The 27,727-nt window shown below is 36.0% G+C and overlaps 1 protein-coding gene across 5 annotated transcripts in view; it reads left to right on the plus strand.

Annotated features, from left to right (window-relative positions):
* The window catches only part of PTPRC (protein tyrosine phosphatase receptor type C), a 124,809-nt gene extending 100,487 nt beyond the window's left edge, over positions 1-24,322 (plus strand). For all 5 annotated transcript variants that reach the window (XM_059413045.1, XM_059413046.1, XM_059413048.1 and 2 more), the window contains 15 exons: positions 469-559; positions 650-726; positions 4,628-4,664; positions 4,761-4,858; positions 5,563-5,688; positions 8,038-8,195; positions 8,401-8,536; positions 10,282-10,431; positions 14,845-14,935; positions 16,224-16,357; positions 17,332-17,466; positions 19,112-19,234; positions 19,457-19,632; positions 21,376-21,511; positions 23,231-24,322. In XM_059413045.1, coding sequence (XP_059269028.1) covers positions 469-559; positions 650-726; positions 4,628-4,664; positions 4,761-4,858; positions 5,563-5,688; positions 8,038-8,195; positions 8,401-8,536; positions 10,282-10,431; positions 14,845-14,935; positions 16,224-16,357; positions 17,332-17,466; positions 19,112-19,234; positions 19,457-19,632; positions 21,376-21,511; positions 23,231-23,506 — 1,944 coding nt within the window. In that variant the 3' untranslated portion in view covers positions 23,507-24,322. The remainder of the gene's footprint in view (positions 1-468; positions 560-649; positions 727-4,627; positions 4,665-4,760; positions 4,859-5,562; positions 5,689-8,037; positions 8,196-8,400; positions 8,537-10,281; positions 10,432-14,844; positions 14,936-16,223; positions 16,358-17,331; positions 17,467-19,111; positions 19,235-19,456; positions 19,633-21,375; positions 21,512-23,230) is intronic.
* The last annotated feature ends 3,405 nt before the right edge of the window (positions 24,323-27,727 follow it).

Consider the following 27,727-nt stretch of genomic DNA (forward strand, 5'->3'; position numbering starts at 1 on the left):
CGTAATACTGCAGCATAGTCAAAGCAGAGATTATTAAGAAATTTCAGAACAGAAGAGATACTTATAGTCATGAAATAAGTAAACATTTCAAAAATAATTCTTCATTGTATCATTATCAGTTTTGAGGTTGTGACACAAAACATATTTGGCCAGTTTTGTACTTACAGTCTAGGTAAATATCCAAGTTTGTGTTTCCAAATGAATTTTACAGTGGTAATTAATTCTGAATTTACTCTCACTTGTGGGTTTTACTCTCAAAGTGGCCAGCCCAACATTCATTTTTTAGGGGTTTTTTTTTTTTTTTGCATAATTTCTAACAATGTTAATTTCAATTACGTGACACAGCTTGCTTATCAGCATAAAGGAAATACGTTTTAGGATGTTTCTTTTGCTCAAAATGACAAGTGGCAAGGGGAAAATTATTTTTCTTGAATCTTCCTGGACTCAAAGTATCTTTATGTCTTTCAGAGCATTCCACGGGTGTTCAGCAAGTTTTCTATCAAGGATGCTCGAAAACCCTTTAACCAGAATAAAAACCGTTATGTTGACATCCTTCCTTGTACGTAGTCATTGAGAATGGGATTTCCATATATTTAGGCTATTGGATTTTTCATTATTTCATTTATTTATATTTCTTTTCTTTGAACAGATGATTATAATCGTGTTGAACTCTCTGATATAAATGGAGACGCAGGGTCAAATTATATAAATGCCAGCTATATTGATGTGAGTAAAAATGCCTAACTTCCAGATGATTTTATATCTTTGTTGTTTTGTCATTGACCGTTTTCATTTTTCTTGTATCTATACATTCCATTCAGTTCCTTCTTTACCATGGCAAAATTTTAGAAATATTATTAGAAATAGTTTGAAGTAAACCCCTAAGGTTGCTGAGATAAACAACAAAATCATTAATAACCGCAAGTATAGTTATTATTTGTTATTGGTACTAGGTATTTTATAGAATTTTTTCTACAAAAAAGATGATACTAATACTTAAAATATTCTGATACGTACTATGTGCTGGATATTAGATTAAATGGTCTATGTATATACTGCTCATGAGAGCCCCACATTGGCCCTGGCCATGTGTACCATTCATGCTCATGTAGAGGTGAGAGGTGAGGGCTGGGAGGCTCTGGGGAAGTAGTTGTCCTTGTCCTCGTTCAATTAGTAAAAGGTTGACTTGGGATTCAAACCCAGGTCTGCCTGACTCCAAACTATGATGCTTCAGTTGTATCACATTTCATGTCAGCAGAGATGTTCTTCATTGACCTGGCTCATGTGTTCATTGTATTTACCCAAAACCAAATACTGCATACGGTTAATGTATCCATAATATTTAAAAATGTTATTTATTATATAATTGTTAAATAAATAATGGACCGCACAATTTTTTAAAAAAATTAAGTGGTGCAACAATAGAGAGAGACTGAAAAAATTCTCCTTCCACACAATCCACCTTTTGCCCCATGTCTCCGTTTACCCCAACAGGTAACCTTCACGTTGTTTCTTATTGATCCAGCCGGTTTCTTTATAAACAAGAGAATGCCAACTTTTTTATCCTCTTCTTTATCTAAAAATGTTAACATAATATTCATATTGTTCTGTGCCATGCTTTATATACATATGTAAGATTTATATATATATGTATGTATGTGTATATGTACGTATATATATACACATATATGTATATGTGTGTGTGTATACACAGAAAAAATTTATATATATAATCACTACAAGAAAAGGGATTGGCAAATTTTTTCTGTAAGGGGCCTAACGACAAATATTTTGGGTTTTCAGGACATAAAACTTCTGTCACAATTACTTAGGTCTGAAGTTTAGTGGCCACATCCAGAGATAATACACAATGTGAATGTATTCAATTTTTTTTCCCCCAAAATCAGACACAGGGCACCTGGGTGGCTCAATGGGTTAAGCCTCTGCCTTCAGCTCACATGATCTCCGGGTCCTGGGATTGAGCCCCATATCGGTCTCAGTGGGGAGCCTGCTTCCTCCTCTCTCTCCTCTGTCTGCCTTTCTGCCTACTTGCGATCTCTCTTTCTCTCTGTCAAATAAATAAATAAAATCTTAAAAAAAACAATCAGGCACAAGTTGTAGCTTGCTGACCCTGGACATAGAGTATTTCTATACCTTTCTCTCAGACTTTATAAGTCATTCATGGTTATAGCTGAATTGTGATTTAGTTAATCATTTCCTGTATTAATGGACATTAAATGCCTTTTCTAATCTTCTGCTTTTACAAACAAATGCTTCAATGAATAATCTTGACTCATTATTTTACCCTGGGCTTTAGTATATATAGGATAAATTCCTAAAAGAAGAATTTCTAAGTCAAAGAGAATATGCATTTGAAATTTTAAAAGACATTTCCAAATGGTCCTCCACTAGGGTTGTACCGATTTACATGCCACCAGCAGTGTATGAAGAGGGCTTATTTCCACACACCACCAAAAGAGTAATCAACAAAAAATTGTTTTGACAGTCAAATGGTTGACAAAGTGTATATCATGCTACTCTCTATGCTGGTTTATGAGGTAATTCACAAACTTTCCTTAAAGAAAAAAATTGAAATTGAAGTTTGTTTTGACCTACATGAATATATAAACTTTCAGTGGAATAGGTAAAATGGTCAAATCGTATTTATTTACTTATAAACATGATGTGTTAGTTTCCTAGGGCTGACATAACAAAACACCACAAACTGGGTGCCCTAAAACAACATAAATTATTCTCTCAAAGTTCTGGAGGCAAGAAGTCTGAAATCCAGGTATCAGCAGAGCCGTGCTCCCTCCGTAGGATCTGAGGGAAACCCTCCTTTGCCTCTTCTAGCTTCTAGTAGCTCCTGATAATCCTTGGCCTTCATTGGCTTGCAGCTGTTATCACCCTAATCTGTGCTTCCATCATCACATGACTTTCTTTCTTGTGTGATTCCACATCACTATGCCCCCTTTCTCTCATAAAGACTCCAGTCATTAGCATGAGAGCCCATCTTCAGTCCGTAGAACCTCATCTTCCACAAAGATCTTCTTCGCAAATGAAATCATATTTTGACATTCTGACTGGAAATGAGGTTTTGAAGAATGCTATTCAATCCTCTACACACAGATAATGTAAAATTATAGCAAAACTTTAAAATTTTGGATCATTTATGAAACATGCACCTTCACCATTTTTGCAAGTAGAAGCAGAGCTGGGATTTATCTTCTCGAGCATTCTGTCCCTTGAGTTGGCACTCTAACCAATACATATATCCTGCCTCCCATCCACTTTGTTTAATACATGACAATTTTTGTATCCTTGCTTACTGTTGTCTCTGCAAGTTCGATCCCAAGCAACAAATACCTCTTTCATCAACATATACTCATGATATCCACAATAAAATGTCTTACTTTATTCCTTTTTAATATGATCAACAAAAGACTTATTTATAATAATGAGCAAACACTTACAAATGTGAGGTCATAGTCTAGAGATAATTATGAGTACTGCATCATAATTTTGACCTCTATTTTAACTGATTCTGTAAGTAACTTCTGTAGGCTTTCACAACTATCACTGATTAACTTTATTTTAGTACATAGTGTTTCACATTGTTTTTGGAAGAAAATTGAGAACAGATTTTATAAGAATTTAGCTGGTCTCTGGAAAAAAAAAAAACTTATAATCTCTATTCAAATATCTATGGTAATTATGGTATTGAATTAATACTTATTTTTCTCCACCAGAGCTGGGAGCTCCCAAAAAGCATGTCTTCAGCTTTTGCATAGTTACTTGACATATTGTAGTCCCTCAATAAATAAGTGTGAAATAAGTTAATATATGACTAACACTATGTCATGAGATAGACGTTTCAAGAAGTTATTGATTTAACCCCAAATTTTTGTGGCCCATGTAACCATATTTCATCGAATGGGCAAAGGTTATCTCTCTGAAGGCTTCTCTGACTGCTGAGGTAAATTTAAGGAATATGGGATAATTTGGAAGAAATTAGCACAATATCTTATCTGCCTCTGTACTCCTTCTTTACTTTGGTAATAGGAGTGGAAAAAGCAGATATGTAGGTAATGAAATGAAAGTTATTGTATCTTTTATCTACAATGGCAGAGAAGGAGTCTAGGGAATCTGCGGTCTATCCCAGCACCAGTTAAAAGGTAGAAATGTGGGGATCATCTCAGAATGATTTATTGAAAGAAATTGAGTAAAAATCCCCAAAGCAAATATACGGCTTGTACAAAGGTTTAAATTGTAACAGATGGTTTTGTAAGAGTTGGCAGAACATAAAATATAAGAATGTCTGGATTCCTTTTATAAATTGCTACACTACCCCAGATGAGGATGAAATCTGATTTCTAAAATTGTTTTGGGTATATGGGAAAGATACATGAAAGCCATGAATATGGTTTGTAAATGCTAACATGTTAGGCACAATTTAATGGGTGATCACGAGTTAATAAAATCCCCCCTTATAATTTGAAAATGTTCAGAAAAATCCACAACCAAGAAATGGTGGCTCTAAATCAACCTCCTTTAACTCACAATTTTGCATGTAAATGAGTAATCGAGGGTTCACTAAATGATATACCTTTGTATGTGTTTTGAACAGGGCTTCAAAGAACCCAGGAAATACATTGCTGCACAAGGTAATTTACCTGATTGTCTAACATTCTTTTTGAAAAAATGTTTTATAGTTCTTTTATCAGAAGATATTTATCAGTTAGTATTTATTTACCTCCTAGGTCCCAGGGATGAAACTGTTGATGATTTCTGGAGGATGATCTGGGAACAGAAAGCCACGGTCATTGTCATGGTCACTCGATGTGAAGAAGGAAACAGGGTAAGTGACATAGGATGAAGATGGGGGTGAGGAAAAGAGCATGTTGAATCGCATTTCAAAATACAAAACAAAACACACATATTGCTTGATGACAAAAAGAGACAGTTCTCTATTTTAATCAGTGTAACACTTGACTTAAATGTTTCTTACATGTAGAATAATAAAATATGTACATACTTAAATATATGTATATATGAATGAAGTTTAAGTGTTTGTGCTTAATTGCTGGCCTTACATTTGATTCCCATTTCTTTGCAGTATTGTTATGAGTTTAGTGCATTTCAGTGTGCTGATTTCACAAGCACTCATGAATACTTAAAACAAGACTGTCCTTGGGCAGATAGGTGGTAATTCATGTAATAGGACTTTAGGAAGCGTGAAAACCTCCCTACCCTGCAGCCTGAAATTAACTGCATGCAACCACATCATTTCTGCTGACAACTGAGCCCATCCTCTTTTAATATGCAGCTAAGCCTAGGAAGAGCATCCTTCTGCTAGGTAGCATGGAGAAATATTTCAGGACACGTTAATGGGAAATGAAATACTTTTCAAACATCACAGTTTGAGGTGTATATGTGCTTGAAGAAGAGTACATAAATGTTGTGAGACTTTCAGATGAATATTTTTTGTTTTGTGTTTTTAATTTCAATAAACAAATTTATATAAATGAAAAACCAAAATTCTTAATATTTTTTGAAATATAGAACAAGTGTGCAGAATACTGGCCATCAATGGAAGAGGGCACACGGGCTTTTGGAGATGTCATTGTAAAGATCACCGAGTACAAAAGATGTCCAGATTATATCATTCAGAAGTTAAACATTACAAATGTGAGTTTGTTTCATTATATGATTTTTATTTTCATATAGGTTGTCTAAAAGTACAATTATGGAATGAAATTAAATGTAAGAAATTATAATCTATCTAATAAAAACTATTTTAACAAACTACGGGAGGAGGGGTTGCCCTAGAACAGTAACACAAGCCAACAGGGTCAAGTTAAATGACTGGAGAAAGTAGTATTTGTCCAAGTCATATCAAAAGTATCTGTAGTGGCACCTGAGGGGCTTAGTTGGTTAAGTGTTCAACTCTTAATTTTGGTTCAGGTCATGATCTCAGGGTTGTGGGATCAAACCCCTGCGTTGGGCTCCATGCTAGTCATATTCTCTCTTCCTCTTTTTCCCACCCCAGTCTCCCACTCAAATATATATAGTAATGTTGTGACTCTTGACATAAAGAGAAGAGCTCATTAATAGTGTTGAATAGATGATTGGATTATTGAATGAATGATAAAATGGCCCTTTTCTCAATGGGTCTATTACCATTACCATTATGGAGAGAATACTTAACCAAATGGCACAATTAGAGAGCTCTTTCTGCCTACAGATCCTGGCCTTGTACTTTAATAAAATTACCTTTTAGCACCAAAAAAAACAAAAACAAAAAAAAAACCACAAAAAAACAAAACAAAATGAAAAGAAAAACAAAAGCAAATGGCACAATTAGAGACTACTGTAAGAAATACACAGTTCTGGGGCACCAGGGTGGCTCACTGGGGTAAGCCTCTGTTTTCCTCTCAGGTCATGATCTCAGAGTCCTGAGATCAAGCCCCACATTGGACTCTCTGCTCAGCGGGGAGCCTGCTTCTCCACACCCCCCCAAACTCTGCCTCTCTCTCTGCCTGTCAAATAAATTAATAAAATATTTTAAAAAGAAGAAATACAAAGTTCTAACTATGTAGCAAAGATAAAATGTTTAGTTTGGAAAAGAAAATTGTCACTGTGGCCTTAGATAATAGTTAAAATGGAGGTCCTTACACATGTTATAGGATTCCGAGTTTTTTGGGTTTTTTGGGAGTTTTTGTATTATTATTATTATTTTTTTTAAATTTATTTTTAAGTAGGCTTCATTCCCAGCATGGAGCACAATATGGGCCTTGAACCCACCACCTTGGGATCAAGACCTGAGCTGAGATCAGGAGTTAGACACTCAACTGGCTGAGCCACCCAGGCACCCCCTAGGATTCTATTGTTATGAAGAGTCCAGAATAGGCAAATTTATAGAGACAGAACGTTGATTAGGATTGCTTGAAATTGAGGGGCGGTGGGAAGCAGGAGGAGGGATGACTGCTAATCAGTAAGGGTTTCTTTGGCGAGGTCATGAAAATGTCTTGTAATTAGCTAGTAGTATGATTTTATGACTCTGAGGATATAATAAAACACTTTATCATTTAAATGAATGAATTTTATGGTATGTGAATATATTTTAAAGAGGGATAAAGACGCAAAACATAACCCTACCCCTTGTGTATTTCTTCCAAGGCCTTCTTAGCCTACCACGGCGTTACTATGATAACCACAGAGGGCTGTGGGGCAATGGTTCCACCACTGATAGTTCATGGTAAAATACATGAAGGACTTAGGCATGAGAACCCCAGTCCATATACATGGGTCATATGTAGATCAGGTTACATCGATTGGTCTCATTATTATTCTTAATTAATATAATTATTTCTTACCAGAAGATTACAACCAACCAAGTTTTGTTGTTTCTTCTGCTATCTAAATGTAGGTGGTTCTTCTTCGTACCAGCTCAGAGAAGTATGAATTATTCATCTTGAATAAGGGGTTATCTTGAAGTTGGGACAAATATGAGCCATAGTCTGGGGCTGACTTTCCTCACTTGTCTCCCCACAGTCTGAGCTAACATTTCTAATATAAGACGCCTACAAAACATAGCATTAACCAAATAATTTATCAGACTTTCTTCACTTGAAGAAAATTTACTGGTCTATCAGACAGAATTATTTCAGAATAATTGAGAATAATTTGAGAATGGCCTTTGCTTTCTATCTTTTCCTACCCACCCACACCCCCATTTTTGGTGCATGCATGTGTTTCTGTTGTTTGTTTCTGGCATGGCAGCATGGAAGTTCCTTGAAGCCTCAGCTCATTTACCACAGCTTATTGCCTTCCTGGTGAGTTCTTGCTTACCGGTTAGTGCTTGCCAACCCTGCATGATGTCTCAACAGCTGGTTATCCATTGGAAAGGAAAATGTCACCATGGTTGAAAAACACTTGCATGAGGAGTTCTTGGTCCTGCCCCTCCTTTCACTTACTGGTCAGGTAGTTTGCTTTAAAAAAAAAAAAAAAAATTCAAAGAAAATATCTTTTGCCTAGAAAAAAGAGAAAGCCACAGGAAGAGAGGTGACTCACATTCAGTTCACCAGCTGGCCAGACCATGGGGTGCCTGAAGACCCACACCTGCTCCTCAAGCTGCGGAGGAGAGTGAACGCTTTCAGCAACTTCTTCAGCGGCCCCATTGTGGTGCACTGCAGGTAAATGGAGCCCCACGGCAGGTGCCAGAGCTATCCCAGTCCTCGCCTTGAGGCTGGTAGGGACATCCTTCCCTTTGGCAGTTGCTACTTTGGACAACAGTCTGTGAGGAGAAACTGACGTTCCTTCCTCTGCTTCACCCCGTCAGCTTTTCCCTTCACTTCCCTGCCACGATCATGCCTTCACTTTGTTTGTTTGCCTTGTCAGTGCTGGTGTTGGACGCACGGGCACTTATATTGGAATTGATGCCATGCTAGAAGGTCTGGAAGCAGAAAACAAAGTAGATGTTTATGGTTATGTCGTCAAGCTACGGCGACAGAGATGCCTGATGGTTCAAGTGGAGGTATGAGCCAACCTTCAACCCCCAATATCCCTTTTGCTTTTTGACGGAAATTTTCCTGTGGGGGGGGGGGGACAGTGATCTTAAAAGAAATCCTGAGTCTTTGACACATTTTAAACAGTGGGTGAAAATAGTTCTCTTTTAATTTCCTGAAAACTAAATCAATTGGTAAGCACCCGTTAGAAGTATTTTGCATTAGTGGTTAAAAAGTACGGTAGAAGAAGGATGATTCTTAATTATATAAACAAACACATAGATAAATAATAAAATGCCATTTACAGGTGTCAGAAAGGAAAAAAGAATAAATAAAACACTGAAAACCAGTTTGGTAGAATCTCATAAAGTTAATACCAGGGAGGACAATATAGTATAGTGATTAGAGCCCAGATTTTGGACCTACACTTCCAAGGTTCATATCTTGCCTTTAATTCTTAACATTGTGTATCCTTTCACAAGTTTTTAATATTTCTGTGCCTTTGTTAAGTCATGTGTAAAATGGAGGTAATGACCTATTCACTCTATGGAGTTTTGATGAAAAGGTATTCCAAGGAAAGTATGTAGGCAAGTCCCCGGGACATGTATGTAGCCAGTACTTGTAAGTGATGGTTATTATTGAAACTGTCTGCACTTGACCCAGCAATTCCACATGTATGTTTATGCCCAAGAGAAGCACCTGCAAATGTGCACATTTAGAAAGGTGTGCAAGAATGTTCATTGAATTAAACATTGATAGAATAACCAAAAAAAAAGAAGAAAGAAAGAAAAAGAAAAAGAAGAAAGAGAGAGAGAGAAAGAAGGAGAGAGAGAAAGAAGGAAAGAAAAGACAAGACTTTATTCATATTTATGGAGAAAGGGGGGAAATGTAGACATACAGATGCCCGACAACGCATGCTATGCAGTTGAAAGGGATAATCTTTGTCTGTATCCATCCATGTGGTTAGAAGCTCAGATGAAAACCATGAGTGAATAAAATCACTGAATGAAACATGTAAGATAAAATGTATAGAATTTTAAAGAAGCACATACAAATGTACAATGTTTATAGATACAAAAATGTAAGTGCAGAAGTATAAAGATAGATTGTTAACCAGGAAAAAAAAATAGTTCCTATGGAAAGAGTAAATGGGGTAAAAGGATACAGTCAAAGTCAGGGCGCTGGAGTTAGTGGTTAAAGAGGCTTGAACTTTATCAGAAATATGTCATTTATTTAAAAATAGTGGATTCAAATATGATAAAAAGTTAGGAGTTGTTAAATGTTGATTTGGCATAGTGCTTTTTAAAAAAATAATTTCCTCTATTTTAAATAATTCTAGGAAACTCTTTTTAAAAAATGTGTTCTAGGGACTATCAACTTGTGTTCTTTTCCTCTTAAGTACAGTGCGAAATTTATTATAGTTTTATATATTAGTGAATTGAGTTGAAGGATCAATAATAATTACTGAAGGAAGTAACAGACAATGCTTTCTGATTTTTAGAAATAAAATATAAGTTATGCACTATATAGTAGATATTTAATCTATTTAGCAAGCTATTTTTTACTGGGAAAAAAACTGTCATGGAATTTGCCCACATTCTAGAGAACTGTGAGAGCCACATTCCACAATATTCAAGTGTTATAGGTATCAGTTTTCTTTTGCATACATTGTCCCAATATGAGGAAAGTTATGGAGGTGTATAATTTATTTAAATGTGATTTATAGGACTGTAAGTTGTCAGTTAATTATCTATATTTTCCTTTGGAATTGTAGGCACAGTATATCCTGATCCATCAGGCCCTGGTGGAATACAATCAATTTGGGGAAACAGAAGTGAGTTTGTCTGAATTACATCCATATCTATTTAACATGAAGAAAAGAGATCCACCCAGTGAGCCATCTCCACTAGAGGCTGAATTCCAGGTAATAATAGTGATAACAATAATCATAGCTATGGATAACTTTCACTGAGGGCTATTTTCTAGTGCTGCGCTTTATGTTTGACATGGTTCTTGAAAGGCGCCCGATCTCGTCTGATCTCCGAAGCTAAGCAGGGTCGGGCCTGGTTAGTACTTGGATGGGAGACATGGTTCTTGAATTTGGCCCTTCCCACAACCAATGGGGCACAGACGAGGAAACTAAGACAGAGAGAGTTTAAGAGAAATGCCCGAAAGTGAAAAGCTCTTACAAAGGAAACTTGTTTAAACCTAGAAATGTGTCTACAGCCCACACTTTTAACAATTTCTCATTAAGGTGGTATAAAATATAGTGTCAAAATAATAGATAGTATATACGTACAAAATTGCTCTGCCAAAGGCAATGTCGCATCTCACCTTTTAAAACTACATCTGGTTTGGTTTGGAAAGGAAATAATTAGAGGAGTTTATGACTACTTAGAAAGTTTAACTGGCTGGAGCTGGTAGACAGAAACTAAAGGATAAATACATGTGTCCTAACCTATTTATTGGGCTATTACTTGGAAAGCTAGCTTAGGATATAGTTCACTCACTCAGAGAATTCTCACAGCTATCTCCAAATAGTTCAGTTGTTAAAAAAAAAAAAAAATTGCAACTTTTCTCTTATGATTTCCAGTTTACTGAAATGAATTGTAAACTACCAAACTGGCCAAATTGGAGAGTTTCACAAGACCAGGAATACGTTTTTAATCAGATGCAGACCTGGTTAATGTTTTGGTTCAAAATGAGGATGAGGTGTGGAGGAGGGGGTAGGTAGAGCATCCAATAATCAGCAGGTAACACAATCTCCTAGAAGACCCAAGCATAGTGGAAGGACCAGCAGCTTGCCAGAGTAATCTTGAGTGGAAGGATGTTTAATTGCTTTTTTCTTGCCCTTTTAGCTGACAGATCAACCACCTATCAGTACACTAACTCTGCTAAACCACATATACATATATTTGATCCATGTTTGGAAATATTTATAAATGTAATTTAGACATTCTCATGTAAAGTCACTAAAAGAAAGAGTAAATTCTGTGACCAAACAAATATGATTAGGTTTTTGCCCTGTGTCGAGTACAGTTTTGGGTATAAGAGTCAGAGTGATTTGCAGTGGACATGGTGAGAGTGTGTAACCCAGGTCACAGCTAGTGACTATAACTTATAGAAATAGTGAAATTATTTCATTTAAGCATAAAGGAAGAAAAGAAATGAGAGGAGAGATGCAGGTCACTTGCTAGATTTGGTGATAGGAAGTTAAGGCTGTTCTTGTCAGTTGTCTTTTCTTTCTAAAGAGGGTATGAAGCAAGATCATCAGTTAAAAGTTTAGGGGGGCAGGAGTGAATAGGACAAAAAACACTTATACTTGAGGAAGGAGAAAGTAGATGGAAAGGCTTTGTCAAAGTAGGAAAGCCATCTCTCTAGGCAACGTAGTAGATTGAAGGAAACTGTTACATCATTTCAAATTTATGGTCATGAACTTAAAGAGTCCTTTGGTTTTATTGTTTTCTACAGAAACATTGAAAATAGGGGCTGTGTATACAGACAATTGGCTTAAGCCCATCTAGGATTTCTTGAAGTGACTGTTTGAAAGTCGGAGGCAAAGTAATTGAGGCTGTTTGCAAATGTATGATAGAGTGGTGGATGATAAAGAGCAAATTGGCTGAAGAAGGACATGGGGCACTTAAGGACAGTGGTAAGGGTGGTATGTGGAAGATTTTGATAGGATTGCACAATGCTAGACTGGAGATACTAGAATAAATGACTAGGAAAAAAAGAGGTAATTTTCAATAATGAGATGATTGAAATTGTAATTTTTAAATGAATGCTGGAAATGAAACTTACAGAGGTGGAATGGAGAAAGTGGTTGGTAGAAGAGTGGAGGGAAAGGTCACAGGAGGTGAAGAAGCTAAGAAGAGACTAGAGCATTGCATAGATCATCCTTGTCAATATTGAAGTAACCAAGAATGATGATAGACCTGGGAAGAAAAATTAGGCAAGTCTAAAACTAAATGAGAAGGAGTGATCCAGGAATCAGTACCTGGAGCCTCCAACAAAGGTCAAAAGCTATATGACATGGTGTCAGAAAAATCGAAGTAGTTGGGCTTTTTGAAAGAGAAATGAGTAGGACTCATAAGGAGAAATGAGTAGATGAGGAGGAGAAATAAGTAGAAACAGGTAGCAAAGACAGAACATATCTTTCCTTCAAGCTGTGATGTATGTGGGGAATTCAGGTTTGTTTGTTTTTTTTTTCCAAAGACCTACTAATGCATTTTTGGTGGTGTTCTCAAGAGACCCTTGGGTTTCACCTGGTGCACCCCTACTCCCCCAAGCATAAAAGGTGAAGGAACTGTTGGGAGAAAAGCATTAAGATGGGTGGCAGTTTACTGATGACAGACCCTGAGTACCAGAGAGCAGAGAGGAAGACATTGACTGGTGAGATGTAAGAGACTGAGTTGTAATTTGAGAATAACGACTTAGATAATTATTTAGTAATAGAGCTCTAGCAGATATGGATACGCTTGGAAGTGTGAAAAGCCCTTCCTGTCTTAGATGAGGGTAAGCCATTAGTTTTATCTATAATAGTGGGTATTGGCTAGAGGGCAAGGGCCACTGGGTGACCATTCTGACAGACAAAAAGTATGATGCTTTCCAAAGCATTAGCCTCCATGAGTTCAAACGGCCTGGTATTCAAAAATGAGGTTTTCTTTCTTTCTTTTTTTTTTTTAAGTTTTTATTTATTTATTTGACAGAGAGAGAGAGATCACAGGTAGGCAGAGAGAGAGGGGGAAGCAGGCTCCCCACTAAGCAGAGAGCCAGACGTGGGACTCGATCCTAGGACCCCGAGCTTGTGACCTTAGCTGAAGGCAGAGGCTCAACCCACTGAACCACCCAGGCGCCCTGAAAAATGAGGTTTTCATTCACTCAGTTACACAGCAATGCATGGGGTTTGATACGGGGTATCAAACCATATTTAGTTTGAAAGAGCGTCCCATATTTAAAAAATATATATATATATATATATGTGTGTGTGTGTGTGTGTATACACACACACATATAATATAAAGAGCATACCATATTTAAAAATATATATATATACATATATATGTACATACACACATCCCATGCACATATGTTTGCGTGTATATAAAATCCTAATGAACTGTATATGATGAGCTCTTTCGGTTTAGATTATTCATTCATTTGATAAATACTTAAGAACAAATGCAAAGAAAGGGCTACAGGCAGAGAGATCTTCCAGAATAAATGGCATTTAAACTGATAGTTAGGGACCTCCTGGGTTGCTCAGTTGGTTAAGCCTCTGCCTTTGGTCATATCCCAGAGTCCTGGGATCGAGCCCCACACCCGGCTTCTTGCTCAGCCGAGAGCCTGCTTCTCCTTCTGCCTCTGCCTGCCACTCTGCCTACTTGTGCTCTCCCTCTATCTCTCTGTCAAATAAATAAATAAATCTTTAAACTGAGAGTTAAAAGGCAAGTCTGAAATGAGCAGAGTGACAAGAGAAAAGGGTAGCTCAGGCCTAGAACTCATAAAAGTTAAAGGACAACTCACACCCTTATCAGAGTCAAGAAGTTGGTTGGCTGAAGTGGAAGGGAACCAGCATAGGGTGAGGCTGGTCCCAGCATTGAACAGCGCAGCCCTGAAGGGTTTTTGGTGCAGTTGAATGCTTCCTAGTTAAGGCAAACTGCTGAGAGCCTCAGGGGGACTCTGTTTCCTGTTTTAAAAGGATTAGAACAAGTGAGATTGATTGAAGATAAAGAGACCAGTTAAGAAACTGTTGATGTTTTCAAGTGAGAAATGGAAGTGCACAGGTAAAAAGCAGAAACAGAAATGCAAAAGGGTTTGAGAGCTTCCCCAGCAGACAGGAGAGGTCTTGTTGCTAGATCATCTGCTGTGAATGGGAAGGAAAGCGGTCCGGAAGGTGTAAGCAAATGAAGCATCAATTATTTGAAGCATGAGCCAAGTCTTCTGTGAATGCTGTATCTGGAGAGTTTATTACTGATCATTTCCAGTAATATACCACTGCCTCTTGTAATATGGATAATCATCAACATGGATACAGTAGTGCTTCAGTTATATAGGACCAAACCATTGCTATTTTGCTCTCCAGCAACTCTTAAGTGGGAAACCTATTTTGTTAAATGATTGTATATCTTGAGTTCAAACTCACCATGTCAAAAATATGAAATGCCTGAAAAATTAAAAAGAAAACTTAAAACTTGTGAACTATAGGCAATGAATACACATTTCCACGAAATTTGATGTAATACTTTTCTTTAGGGAACATCTTTTGCCACAATAATAAACAAAAGCACAACTTGCATTTTAAAAGCAGTGTTCGGTTCTGTTTTTTCACCCTCAGAGACTTCCTTCGTATAGGAGCTGGAGGACACAGCACATTGGAAATCAAGAACAGAATAAAAGTAAAAACAGGAATTCTTACATCATTCCATGTATGTAGCTCATTCTGTGTTATTCTTTGGTATCAGATAAAATTAAACTCTTTTTTGCATGCACACACACAAATGATTTTGAGGCAAGTTTTCAACATCGGGTTCAGAGCAGGGAATAACTAATGGGCTATTTAAATTTAATTATAGAAAATATTTTGCACCCCATACATTCACAATGGACTTTGGAGGATAGACTGTATACACTATTTTCTACCAATTTACTATTTTCTATCAATTATTTCAGAAATGGGTTTTCCAGAAAGATGTAACCTCTGAAGCTGGGAGAAAAAAGGCCAAGTCCACTTTACTAGTTCTCTCTCCTGTTGAGTTTATTTCAGTTATTTGTTTCAGGGTAACTGCCAATAGCAACCATTACTTCCTTTTTTTCCTTTATGCTTTCTCCTTTTCCCTTCCTTCTATCTGGGAGATTGACCGTAGGTAAAAAGCACCCCATAAACTGTTAATCATCAGACTTAGTAGACTAACAACATATGTACAGTTTCAATATTTGAATTCTGTTATTTAAGAATTTTATAGGATCATGCCTGGTACAACTCTCATTTTATTCATTTGCATAAACTAGCATGGAGAAATTTGCATAAATCAGCATGGAGAAAATATAACAAACTAACAAACTAGACAACCAAATAAATCATATCGATGTATATTTGGCTGAAGTCCTTCTAAATATTAGTTCAAAAATCTAGAATTGATGATGATATAGCTAATCGGATCATTTGTCAGGATATTATAGATTAAAGAAATTGAGAAACACTTGGAAATTATGCACTAAATAATTTTCTTGATTGAATAATAAGTCACCTGAGATACCTATGTAATTAAGATTGTTAATTTGATATTAACAGGATATAAATGAGAAATTGGGTTTTTACCTAAGCTATGTATTTTTTCAAACTTATGTATGTATTTTTAAACATATCTAGCAGAATGATGATTTTCCATGGAAAACTAGTTTTCCGTTTTCCATGGAAAACTAAAGTATATGTGTCAAAGACTGAATGATTATATAGAATATTATATCTATTTATTGTTTAACATGGTGCTATATCCCATTTTTTCCTAGGAACTTTTTGGAAAGCTGCTTTTTCTTAGATTTCCTCTTTGTGATTTTGTTAATCAATACACACTGAATTTTATGTAGGGTCTCATTTCATGTACCTCAGTAAATTTACACTATGCAGTCTGTTACTTCACTAATTTCTACATGACAATCAAGAGGGTATTTGATTTTTTAAAGAAAGACTTACCACTAATTTATTTTACATAGATGACTTTAACAGAGTGCCACTCAAACATGAACTGGAGATGAGCAAAGAGAGTGAGCATGATTCAGATGAATCTTCTGATGATGACAGTGACTCCGAGGAAACAAGTAGATACATCAATGCATCTTTTGTAATGGTAGGTACTTGCATTTCCCAAGCCCAGGATCTAACCCTTTAAAAAAATGTATTGTAGAATACATTATAAAAATCTATATTTTTATGGTCATTCATTAAGTAATTTTATAAAAGAATGATGAGCTTGACAATAATTATTGATTGACACAAAATTTTCATTTTTAATACTGTATTTTAGCTTACTGAAAGACTGATATTAAAACCTAGTGTGTTGATACAAAATAAGACAATGCTTATTAGTTACAATTTATGACCGGTAGGACTCTTCCAAATAATACAGATAATACAATTTGAGCAAATATAAGTATTTGAAAATGTTTCTACTTACTCAGATACCCAAATTTTAGGCAAATAAGAATTTGCATCTTTGCATAGCTAAAACATTTCATTCAGATTATCTGAGTTATTAAAGAGTCTGTCTCATAACTTTTTTTTTTCAGTAAGCAGAAAATTCTAACAAGGAACCATAGTCATTCAGTAAATTCTTTTTGCATGTACATGAAGTTGGATTTATTTTCCAAATTTTTCTAAGACACACTTGTAGAATATTAGTTTAATTCAGAGTTATCATAAGACTGTGTAGGTAGCAAAGTGGAGAGACATGGTGAAGATAATCTGAAATGCTTACATATTTTCTTTTTACAACCACATTTACTTTTTTTTTGAAGTTAGTTTTGGAAGGAAAAACTTGTTAGTTTTGTTAAGATCATATGTTCTAAACTTGATTTCACACTATTAGCTAAGTATTATCATTAACTAAGTATCATTAACTAACTACATATAGATATCACATTGTTTCTTGGTTCTAAGGATCTTAATATTTTTATGTTACAGAATTGATATCAAATTAAGTGACAATATTTCCAAATGATTATTTTAAGAATCCATTGCTCTCTCATCAGTGAGCAAGAGTAACAGAATCTCTCTCTCTCTCTCTCTCTCTCTCTCTCACTCTGTCTCTCTTTCTTATTAAAGAGTTACTGGAAACCCGAAGTGATGATTGCTGCTCAGGGACCACTAAAAGAGACCATTGGTGACTTTTGGCAGATGGTATTCCAAAGAAAAGTCAGAGTTATTGTTATGCTGACACAGCTGAAGAATGGAGACCAGGTTTGTACTTCTAAGAATATATATATTTTTTGTATTTCTGTCATAAAATATCATTTTCCATTCTTATTGCTTTCCTGATTCTCAGGAATTACTTTCCTGATTCTCAACTCAACCATAGGATTTTTGACCCTTCTGTCACAAAGTTACCTTTGTTCATTCTTACCACCTTCCATGCAAGTGTTGGTCTTCGGAATCTCATGTCTGGGTTTTGACAGTCTCTCATGCTACTGTTTCTCCAGTCCTACCCACCATCAATGGATCAACTCATGCAGAGCAATCCCAGTGTTACTGCTTGCTACAAACAACAAACAACAGACACATTTTCCTTCTGTTTTCCTCAGATGAAAATCAAACTCCTCAGTGTGTTGTTTAAGACCCTCAATAACCAGACCCTCAAAAATAATTCAATTTTCTTCATATTTTTATGTTTTCCATGATTTCTATTCTGGACAAGTAGGTTTTCTGACTGAATCTTGACACACCATTTGCATTTTCATCACTGAGACTTAATTTACTGGAATTCCCATGTCTAAAAGTGTCCTTTATTTCCATTTTGATCCTTTTCTTCTAGAACTCCTGAAAAATTTATCTAAATCCTGCCTTCTTTATGTTCATGTAATATTTATTATTACAAAATTTTATAGTTGGAGGTGAACCCAAGATCTAATTTGATCTGTTTAATGCCTGTGACATTTATTTGATCTTTTCCTTAGTACCTTGGGTTATCAAAATCTCACTAGTAGTAGATTTTACTTAGTTTTAGTACCTAACATATTACCTGGTATATGTTACAGCGTATTTAGTGAATATTCTCATAAGCATGCAACTATATGCCTTTTCTTTTTGTCTTTTCTTTGGTGCCTTATGCCTGGATATAGGACACGTTTTGTTTTATGATTTTTAAAAAAAATTTTTTTAAAAAAAAGTAACATGTTCAGATTTCCAGCATGGAATTCCAGCACTCTTTTCTTTCACCTAAATTGTGAAAGCCAGGAACTAAAACGCTAGTTGAGGCAGGAATGCCTAACACTGTCAGCAACTGTGATGGTAATGGGTGCAGAACCATTTGCAGAGAGAACATACTTCTGTGTTCCACCTGCTTTTCAGTCTGACTCTTTACTTAGGTATGGAGTCAACTTATATAAGGGTGCTCACGGTGTTGGTCTTCAAAATACGGAGACAAAACTCCAAAAGATGAAGTCTCCTTCCACAAGGACCACCGGAAAGATAGTGACACTTCTTGCAAGGGTCATGATCAACATCAGCTCAATCTATAAATTTTGAAGAAGTGTTGATAATAAGGGTATGGAAGGAAGAAACAGATCTCCAAGACCTACACTAGTGGTGATAGAGCCGTTCCTGTGGTGTCCTGGCCACTTTGGTTATGTCTCAGTTCCCTTGATTCATTCACACAAGGAAACACCAGATGTTGTGAAATGGATGTCCACCATACTGAAGTTAGATTTTAGAGCTTTATGTGTGGCTTTCCATTTTAGAACACAGTTAGTAATTTCAATCTAATAGAATGCAGGGAAAGAGAGAAAGGGCAAAGAGAGACAGAGACAGTAAGAGATGTTCTGAATATATTAAAAAGCAAACAGAACCCTTGTGTGGGGCTTGTTGAATTGTGTTCTTTGTCATCCAGGAAGCCTGTGCTCAGTATTGGGAAGAAGAAAAGCAAACATATGGAGATATACAAGTTGATATGAAAGATACCAAAGAATCTCCAGCTTACACCCTCCGTGTATTTGAACTGAGACATTCCAAGGTATGTAAATAATTTCAGGAGTACGTATTTTTGTTCTGGTAACTGATCTGGTAGAAAAACTAATATTACTAACTCTATAAAAGCAAAGAGAAATCTGTATAATGTTTTTAGAGTAAACCTTTAAGGGTTAAATGAAAGCAATTGTGAAGACAGTGTGACTATTAAATTATTAAATGGACTGAACCTTACTAGAATTAATGTTCCCTTCTTTTCTGGTTTCAGAGGAAAGATTCTCGGACTGTGTACCAGTACCAGTATAATAACTGGAATGTGACAGAGCTTCCTGCAGAACCCAAAGAATTGATCTCTATGATCCAGACTCTCAAAGAAAATCTTCCCAAGAATTCCCCTGAAGGGAATAAGCATCACAAGAGTGCTCCTCTGCTCATTCACTGCAGGTGGGTGGGATTTGATAAGATATTCTCTAAAAATCAGCATAATGCTTGACTTCATGGTTTACACTTCCTGTTAAAGTCTATCCTGATATATAAAATGCATGACCACAACAAAAGCTTCTTGTGTAATCAGTCACTCTCAGTTTTGCTTGCACATACAGAGCAATTTCTATGACTATTATAGAAATAATGATAGCAATGATTATATTATACTGCAGTAGTTTTAGTCTATAAGTTTCTTAATACCAGTGTCACATTGACTCCCAGTGCCTCACAATGAATCTGAGTGTCTTATGGCCTGGATGAACTAATGAATAAGTGGCAGGATGCATGAACAGACAGGTGGATGGATATCAATTTTGTTTATGCTTATATGCATTGATCCACCCTATCAGGTCTTAACACAATCTAAAGGAATGGATGCTTTGCCTTCAGTAAACATCTCCAAGTTATATATTACCTGAAAAGACTTTAATATTATATATAATAATTTTTGACTTTATTAATTTCTACTATGTAGACTCTTGACTTTTTTTTTAAGTATTTTTTTAAGTTGTTATTTATTTATTTGACAGACAGCGATCACAAGTAGGCATAGAGGCAGGCAGAGAGAGAGAGGAAGGGAAGCAGGCTCCTTGCTAAACAGAGAGCCTGATTTAGGACTCGAATCCAGGACCCTGAGATCATGACCTGAGCTGAAGGCAGAGGCTTTAACCCACTGAACCACCCAGACGTCCCGACCCTTGACTTTCATGTGTGAGAGATGCCTACATAGCTACCTTAAACAAGAGATATTGAAAGAAGGATGCATAATATAAAATATTTACATAAAAATATTAAAGTAAATGCAAAATAAAAATAAAAAGGAAAATGAGAAATGTAAATTTACTGAGATGCTTTTAGAAATTTCAAGAAAGCTTCATTATTATTACTAGAATTGCATACACTAGTATCAAGTCCTTACAGATGCATGACTTTTCAGTCTTTATTAGAGTTTTCAAAGGTGATATTTGTACAAAAGAAAGCTAAAGTAGGCAAGGTTAAACTTCAAAATTATATGTGTTTCTTAAGATATGGCTGAATATCTATTATATGTCCCTTAGTTGTGTATAATAAATAAAATCCTGCTAATAACATAATTGAATCTTTATTATAATGTAACATGCTTTTTATAGGTAAGTAAATCATTGAGTTGTCCTCTATTAATGAATAATTATACCAGGTGTCATTTTTCTATTGATACAGAAATGTGGACATTTGTAAAAAGCATTAGAGAGGCAGAAGAGAGAAAAAGAGAAAGCATGTGTTCTAGCAATATACAAAATATTTGGTCCCATATTTCTGGTTTTATTGCTTTCTGGGCATGTCTCTATCTATCTTCCCTACGTCTTGATGTCCTCATCTGTCAAATTGGCATCACAATATTTGTCCTAACAACTTCCTTACAACTTCAGATGTAAATAAAAATGCATGATAATCTATAAGGGACTAAACAGAAGAAAAAATATTTATGAAGCCTGAGACAAGTATTTTCAAACTATAAGATTATTATATTCTCAAACTGAAAAAAGTTTTCCAAAAAATGCATTGAGCGGAAACGTTTTGCTCTTAAGAGATTGGAATGACATAATTACATTAAACGTGAAGTGAAGAATGCATTTCATCTCTCTCAGTTTTTATTCTAATATCGCCTTCTCCATCAAATGTAGCATTATTTTCTTTTTAAAACTTCTCTTCATTTTATAGAGATGGATCTCAGCAAACGGGACTATTTTGTGCTTTGCTAAATCTCTTGGAAAGTGCAGAAACAGAAGAAGTAATAGATGTTTTTCAAGTAGTAAAATCTCTCCGCAGAGCTAGACCAGGAATGGTTCCCACGCTTGTAAGTAGATCTCGCAGCTGCTTTCAATGTCTTTTGCATTTTTATTTTAACAGTTTCTTCTCTTTCTTTCCTTCCCTCCTTGTCTTCCCTATTCCTCAACTTTTCTCTTCTTCTCTTCTATTTACCTTTCTATTTTTCTTTCCTATCTTCCCTTTCTACATGATAATTCACATTAAATTATTATATTTTATTTTTTAAAGATTTCATTTATTTATCTGAGAGAGAGCACAACCTGGTGGAGTGGCAGGCAGAGGGAGAAGGAGAAGCAGGCTCCCCACTGAGCAGGGAACCCCACATGGGACTCGATTCCAGGACCCCAAGATCATGACCTGAGCTGAAGGCAGAGGCTTAACTGACTGATCCACCCAGGCTTCCCTAGATTATTATTAATGTAAATAAAAGAACTAACTAGAGCTTGCCAGTGGTTTGTTGTGGCAGTTCATAAAGAATTTCTCCTCAAATGCTCATGAATTCCCTAATTTTCCCCATCTTTACTCCTGTATTAATTTGTATTGCTGTGTAACAAACCACCTCAAAATTAGTGGCAGAAAAAAAAAAGAACTATTACAGTTCAATAGTCTATTGGCACAATGAAATTGTTCTGCCAATCACATCAGCGTCAACCAGTGTGGACAAGGCTCACTTACTGGTTTGCCACTGCTAATGTATCTGCTGGGATTTGCCTCATCCAAAGTGATCCCTACCACTAACAGATTGGCAGTTGCTAGACTTTAGCTCTGGCAACAAGAGTGAGTAGAATGCAGGTGTCTTCTTCTCTGGAGGACTAGCCCAGGCACATTCCCATTAAGGCAACAGAGTTCTGAGAAGCAGGGCAGCAGTATGCGAGATCTCTTGAGGACCAGGCTTGGAAACTGGCACAATCTGTTGTCCTCTGCATTTTCTTATCCAAACGAGTCACCACGCTAGCTCAGATTCAAGGAATGGGGAAGTTGACTCCACTTCTTGTTGAATGGGTCTGCCAAGTCACCTTGCCAAGAAGTGTGGATCCAGTGAGACTAGCAAGTGTGGCATTTTGTAATCAATCTAACCTGGATGTTCCAGCTAGCCCAGAAATTCATAACTAGTCACCATATAAGCTTAACCCCTCACTCAGATCTATGCAGCTTTTAATGGTGCAGGACACTGAGCTTGCATATAGTTGATTATAAAAATGTCCTGAGCACCTACTATGTGCTCTTGCCAATAAGAGACTCACAGTTTAGTATGAGGAAACTGTGGATATTTATTAAACAATGTAGTAATTGAAATGACAGAGAGATTATACAAAGAACATGAATATGGGCACTGAATTTAACCTATGGGGATCTGCACAGGCTTTCCGGAAGCAGGTGATTTCTGTGCTGATACTTAGAGGAATGATGCTTAGGCATTAAACCAAGAAGGATAAGCCCAGAAAGTGGCATCATGGGCCAAGACAAAGAAATGAGACCCCACGTGGCCTGGGAGGGGAATGAACATGTTTGGTATTACTCCAAGGTAAACTTTGAGGAATACCCTGCAGTCAATCCTTTGGAACTATAGGGGGACTAAGCCATTTAAAATGTTCTTTTTATAAAAACAAAAAAGAGTAGTTTTCTGCTATCCAAGACTTCCAAGGAGATGACCAGTTCTTGCTAATTTTTATCTGACATGAAAATAAATACGTAAACTTTCTTTATAATAATTACATAAGCTTTTTTTGCTTCTTTCTTTTACTAGGAGCAATACCAATTCCTGTATGATGTCATTGCTAGCACTTACCCTGCCCAGAATGGACAAATAAAGAAAAGCAACAACCAAGAAGATAAAATCGAATTTGATAATGAATTGGACAATGCAAAACAGGGTGCTAATTGTGTTGGTTCAACTGGTGCCCTTGATAAGGCCAATGAAGGAAACAAAGAAGATGAAGGTATTAAAGTCACGAATGGCCCTGAAGAGCCAGAACATTCTGCCAATGGTCCTCCGAGTCCAGGTTTAACTCAAAGTGCATAGGAAAGACATATGCAGGACTCAAAACATTGTATTAAGTATTATTTCTATTTTTCTAAAAGTAGGAGGATAAAGTAGATATACAGTGGATTAATGAATGAAGTACTTTGGACAGATAATTGAGAAGTTTTTTTTTTACTACTGAGGTAACATATTTAAGACAGTTTTGCTAAAACATTTGTACAGTTTTATTCATATTTTAAAATTTTACCTGTCAGTCATCAAAAAAATATCTTCTTTGTAGTCTTTGGATGTGTGTATGTGTGTGTGTGTGTGAGACAGAAACAGCAACAGAAATGGGAGAGAGGGTGCTTTTAAGTAAATTTAAACGCTTTTGAGAAATTTTGCCCTCTTATTTGAAGAAAAAACACATTTTATACTGAATATATTAACTTAGTTTAAATGACCTATTTTTTAAATCATGAATTGTGTGTGAGACCTAAGAAAAAAATGTGCATTTCTAGAATGACCTCAAGATGTCCTCCTTGTTCTACTCATATATACCTTGTAGTTTACTATTTTATTTTTAGAAATAGACATAAAAGTAGTATGTGTGTGTGTGTAGTTACTACAAGAAAGTTAACTAAATTAACATTTGGAAATCTTACATTCCATATGTTAGCATTTAGTCCTTACCTTTCAAGCTCATTTAATCTAATTTAAAATTTTTAAGCAAGCTTATCTTGTTATATTCATATGGTGTTTATAATTTTGTAGCATGGACTATTCCCTGTATAATATGTGAAATTCATTGCTTGATACTTTTGACCAAGAATTATGTTTGTTGCAGCTGAATTTAAATAAACATCTTTAAACAAATGCCCTTTATATTAATATTCATGGGATACAAATAGAATTATGCAAACATATTTGTGTGAAATATTTAATTTGAATCCCGATCTAACTATTTTTATGGAATACAACACTGATATGAGAAATATAATATTGCACATGTATACTTTCCATTTTAAAATTCATGCTTAACTTTCACCCAAGTGCATTTACTTTGTTTTTTTTTAATCTATTTTATTTTATTATAATTCCAGTATAGTTAATATACAGTGCTTACTAGTTTCAGGTGTACAATATATTGATTCAACAATTCTATTTATCACAACAGAAGTGCATTGACTTTGAATTTCTCAAATGCTTAGATTATAATAGCTGAATTATGGAAAAAGCCCGTGTCCATTGATTGATGAATGGATAAAGAACTTAAGGTATATATACACAATGGAATACTACTCAGCCATAAAAAGGAATGAAATCTTGCCATTTGCAATGACATGGTGGAGCTAGAGACTATTATACTAAGGGAAATAAGTCAGTCAGAGAAAGACAAATACCACATGTGTAAACAAAATAAATAAGCAAAGGCAAGAAAGAGAGGCAGGGATGCCTGGGTGGCTCAGTTGGTTGAGCAGCTGCCTTCAGCTCAGGTCATGATCCCAGCGTCATGGGATCGAGTCCCACATCGGGCTCCTTGCCCCACAGGGAACCTGCTTCTCCCTCTGACTCTGCCTGCCACTCTGTCTGCCTGTGCTCGCTCTTGCTTGCTCTCTCTCTGACAAATACATAAATAAAATCTTAAAAAAAAAAAAAAAAAGAAAGAGAGGCAAACCAAGAAAAAGACTCTTTTTTTTTTTTAATTAACATATAAGGTATTAGTTTCTTTAGGAGTACAGGTCTGTGAATCATTAGTCTTACACAATTCACAGCACTCACCATAACACTTACCCTCCCCAGTGTCCATCACCCAGCTACCCTATCCCTCCCCCTACCCCCAGCAGCCTTCAGTTTGTTCTCTGAGATTAAGAGTCTCTTATGGTTTGTCTCCCACCCTGGTCCCATCTTGTTTCACTTTTCCCTCCCTTTCCCCCATTGACTCCCACATTGCCTCTCAAATTCCTCATATCAGAGAGAGCATATGATAATTGTCTTTCTCTGATTGACTTATTTCACTTAGCATAATACCCTCTAGTTCCATCCACATCATTGCAAGTGGCAAGATTTCTTTTTTTTGACAGCTGCATAGTATTCCATTGTATATGTATACCACATCTTCTTTATCCATTCATCTGTTGATGGACATCTAGGTTCTTTCCATAGATTGGCTATTGTGGACATTGCTGCTATAAACTTTTGGGTGCACATGTCCCTTTTGATCACTACATTTGTATCTTTAGGGCAAATACCCAGTAGTGTGATTGCTGGGTTGTAGGGTAGCTCTATTTTCAACTTTTTAAGGAAACTCTATACTGTTTTTCAGAGCAGTTGTTCCAGCTTGCAAAGAAACAGACTCTTTTTTTTTTAAGATTTTACTTATTTATTAGACACAGAGAGAGATCGCAAGTAGGCAGAGAGGCAGGCAGAGAGAGAGGGAGAAGCAGGCCCCCTTTTGAGCAGAAAGCCCGATGCGGTGCTCCATCCCAGGACCTGAGATCCTGACCTGAGCCAAAGGCAGAGGCTTAATCCACTGAGCCACCCAAGCGCCCCAAGAAACAGACTCTTTTTTTTATTTTAAAGATTTTATTTATTTTATTTGACTGATAGAGATCATAAGTAGGCAGAGAGGCAGGCAGAGAGAGAGAGAGGAGGAAGCAGGCTCCCTGCTGAGCAGAGAGCCTGAAGCAGCGCTTGATCCCAGGATTCTGGGATCATGACCTGAGCCGATGGCAGAGGCTTTAACCCACTGAGCCACCCAGGCGCCCCACCAAGAAACAGACTCTTAACTATAGAGAACAAACTGTTGGTTACAAGAAGGGAAGTGGGTGGGGGATGGGTAAAATAAGTGATGGGCATTATGAAGTATGTTTGTTGTGATGAGCTCTGGGTGATGTAATGAAGTGAATCACTGTATTGTATACCTGAAAGTAATATTACACTGTGTTAACTAACTGGAGTTTTAAATCAAAACTTAAAAAAAATAATTAGACTGCTTTTACCAGAAATTGACATTAATAATCATAATAAAATCTAATCATTATCTTCTCATATATAATATATTATGTTATGTATTCCTATATGAATTATATAAGCATATATTAAAACACAGGCTTAATGCAATGAACCTTTGTAGAACAATGTCACAGATCTCAATTTTTTTAAAGTTTTTTTTTTTTTTTTTATTTGAGAGAAAGTGTGTGCATGCACAAGGAACTGGGGCAGAGGGAGAGAGAGATAATCTTGAGCAGACTCCCAACTCAGTGCCCAGGCCAATATGGGGCTCTATCCCACAACCCTAAGATCATGACCTGAGCTAGAATCAAGAGTCGGATGTTTAACTGACTGCGACACCCAGATGCCTGTCACAAGTCTCAATTTTCTTTTAAAGATCCATAGTCTAAAAATTGTTTAGAATCATAAAAAATTGAAGAAAAATGGCATTTTTCAAAAACTAACGAACACTCTTTTTGGTGAATTCTGCATGAGGTTATTGCATTAGTCACACATTGCATTTAGGCTAACTTGGTTTTCTAAATCTTCACTCTCTGACTGATTTTAAGTGTCTTAACTATGTATCATCAATTGCTTTCCATTCAATTCAATTTATCTTGTGTTCATCTTTCTAATTCTTTTATTAGAAACGTGAAATTAGCAATTAATTATTACTTTTTTGGATAGTACCTTGTTAACATATGAAAAAAAGTGAATTTTAAAATGAAACATTAGTTTCTAATTTATACTGAGTTTACATACTATCTCCTTACATATTAATGAGAAAAGGGGGTCTAGAATCATCTAGTATGGGTACCATGAAGAAAGAAAACTTGCTTTCACTTCTCTCATTAGTCACTCAAACTTTCATTTTATTATGTTTTTAGTCAATCAAACTTTTAATGCCTTGATTTCTCCAACTAACATGCAATCAGTTGCCATTTACTAGGTAATGTTAAGATGTACAGTTTTTGTCAATCTAACCCTACACCTAAAGGAGCTGGAGAAAGAACAAGAAAAAAACCCTAAGCCCAGCAGGAGAAGAGAAATCATAAAGATCAGAGCAGAAATCAATAAAATAGAAACCAAAAAACAATAGAACAAATCAACAAATTAGGAGCTGGTTCTTTGAAAGAATTAATAAAATTGATAAACCCCTGGCCTGACTTATCAAAAAGAAAAGAGAAAGGACCCAAATAAATAAAATCATGAATGAAAGAGGAGAGATCATAACTAACACCAAAGAAATACAAACTATTATAAGAACATACTATGAGCAACTCTACG

The sequence above is a fragment of the Mustela nigripes genome, chromosome 10, assembly GCF_022355385.1.
Source record: "Mustela nigripes isolate SB6536 chromosome 10, MUSNIG.SB6536, whole genome shotgun sequence".
In the NCBI taxonomy this organism is placed as follows: domain Eukaryota; kingdom Metazoa; phylum Chordata; class Mammalia; order Carnivora; family Mustelidae; genus Mustela; species Mustela nigripes.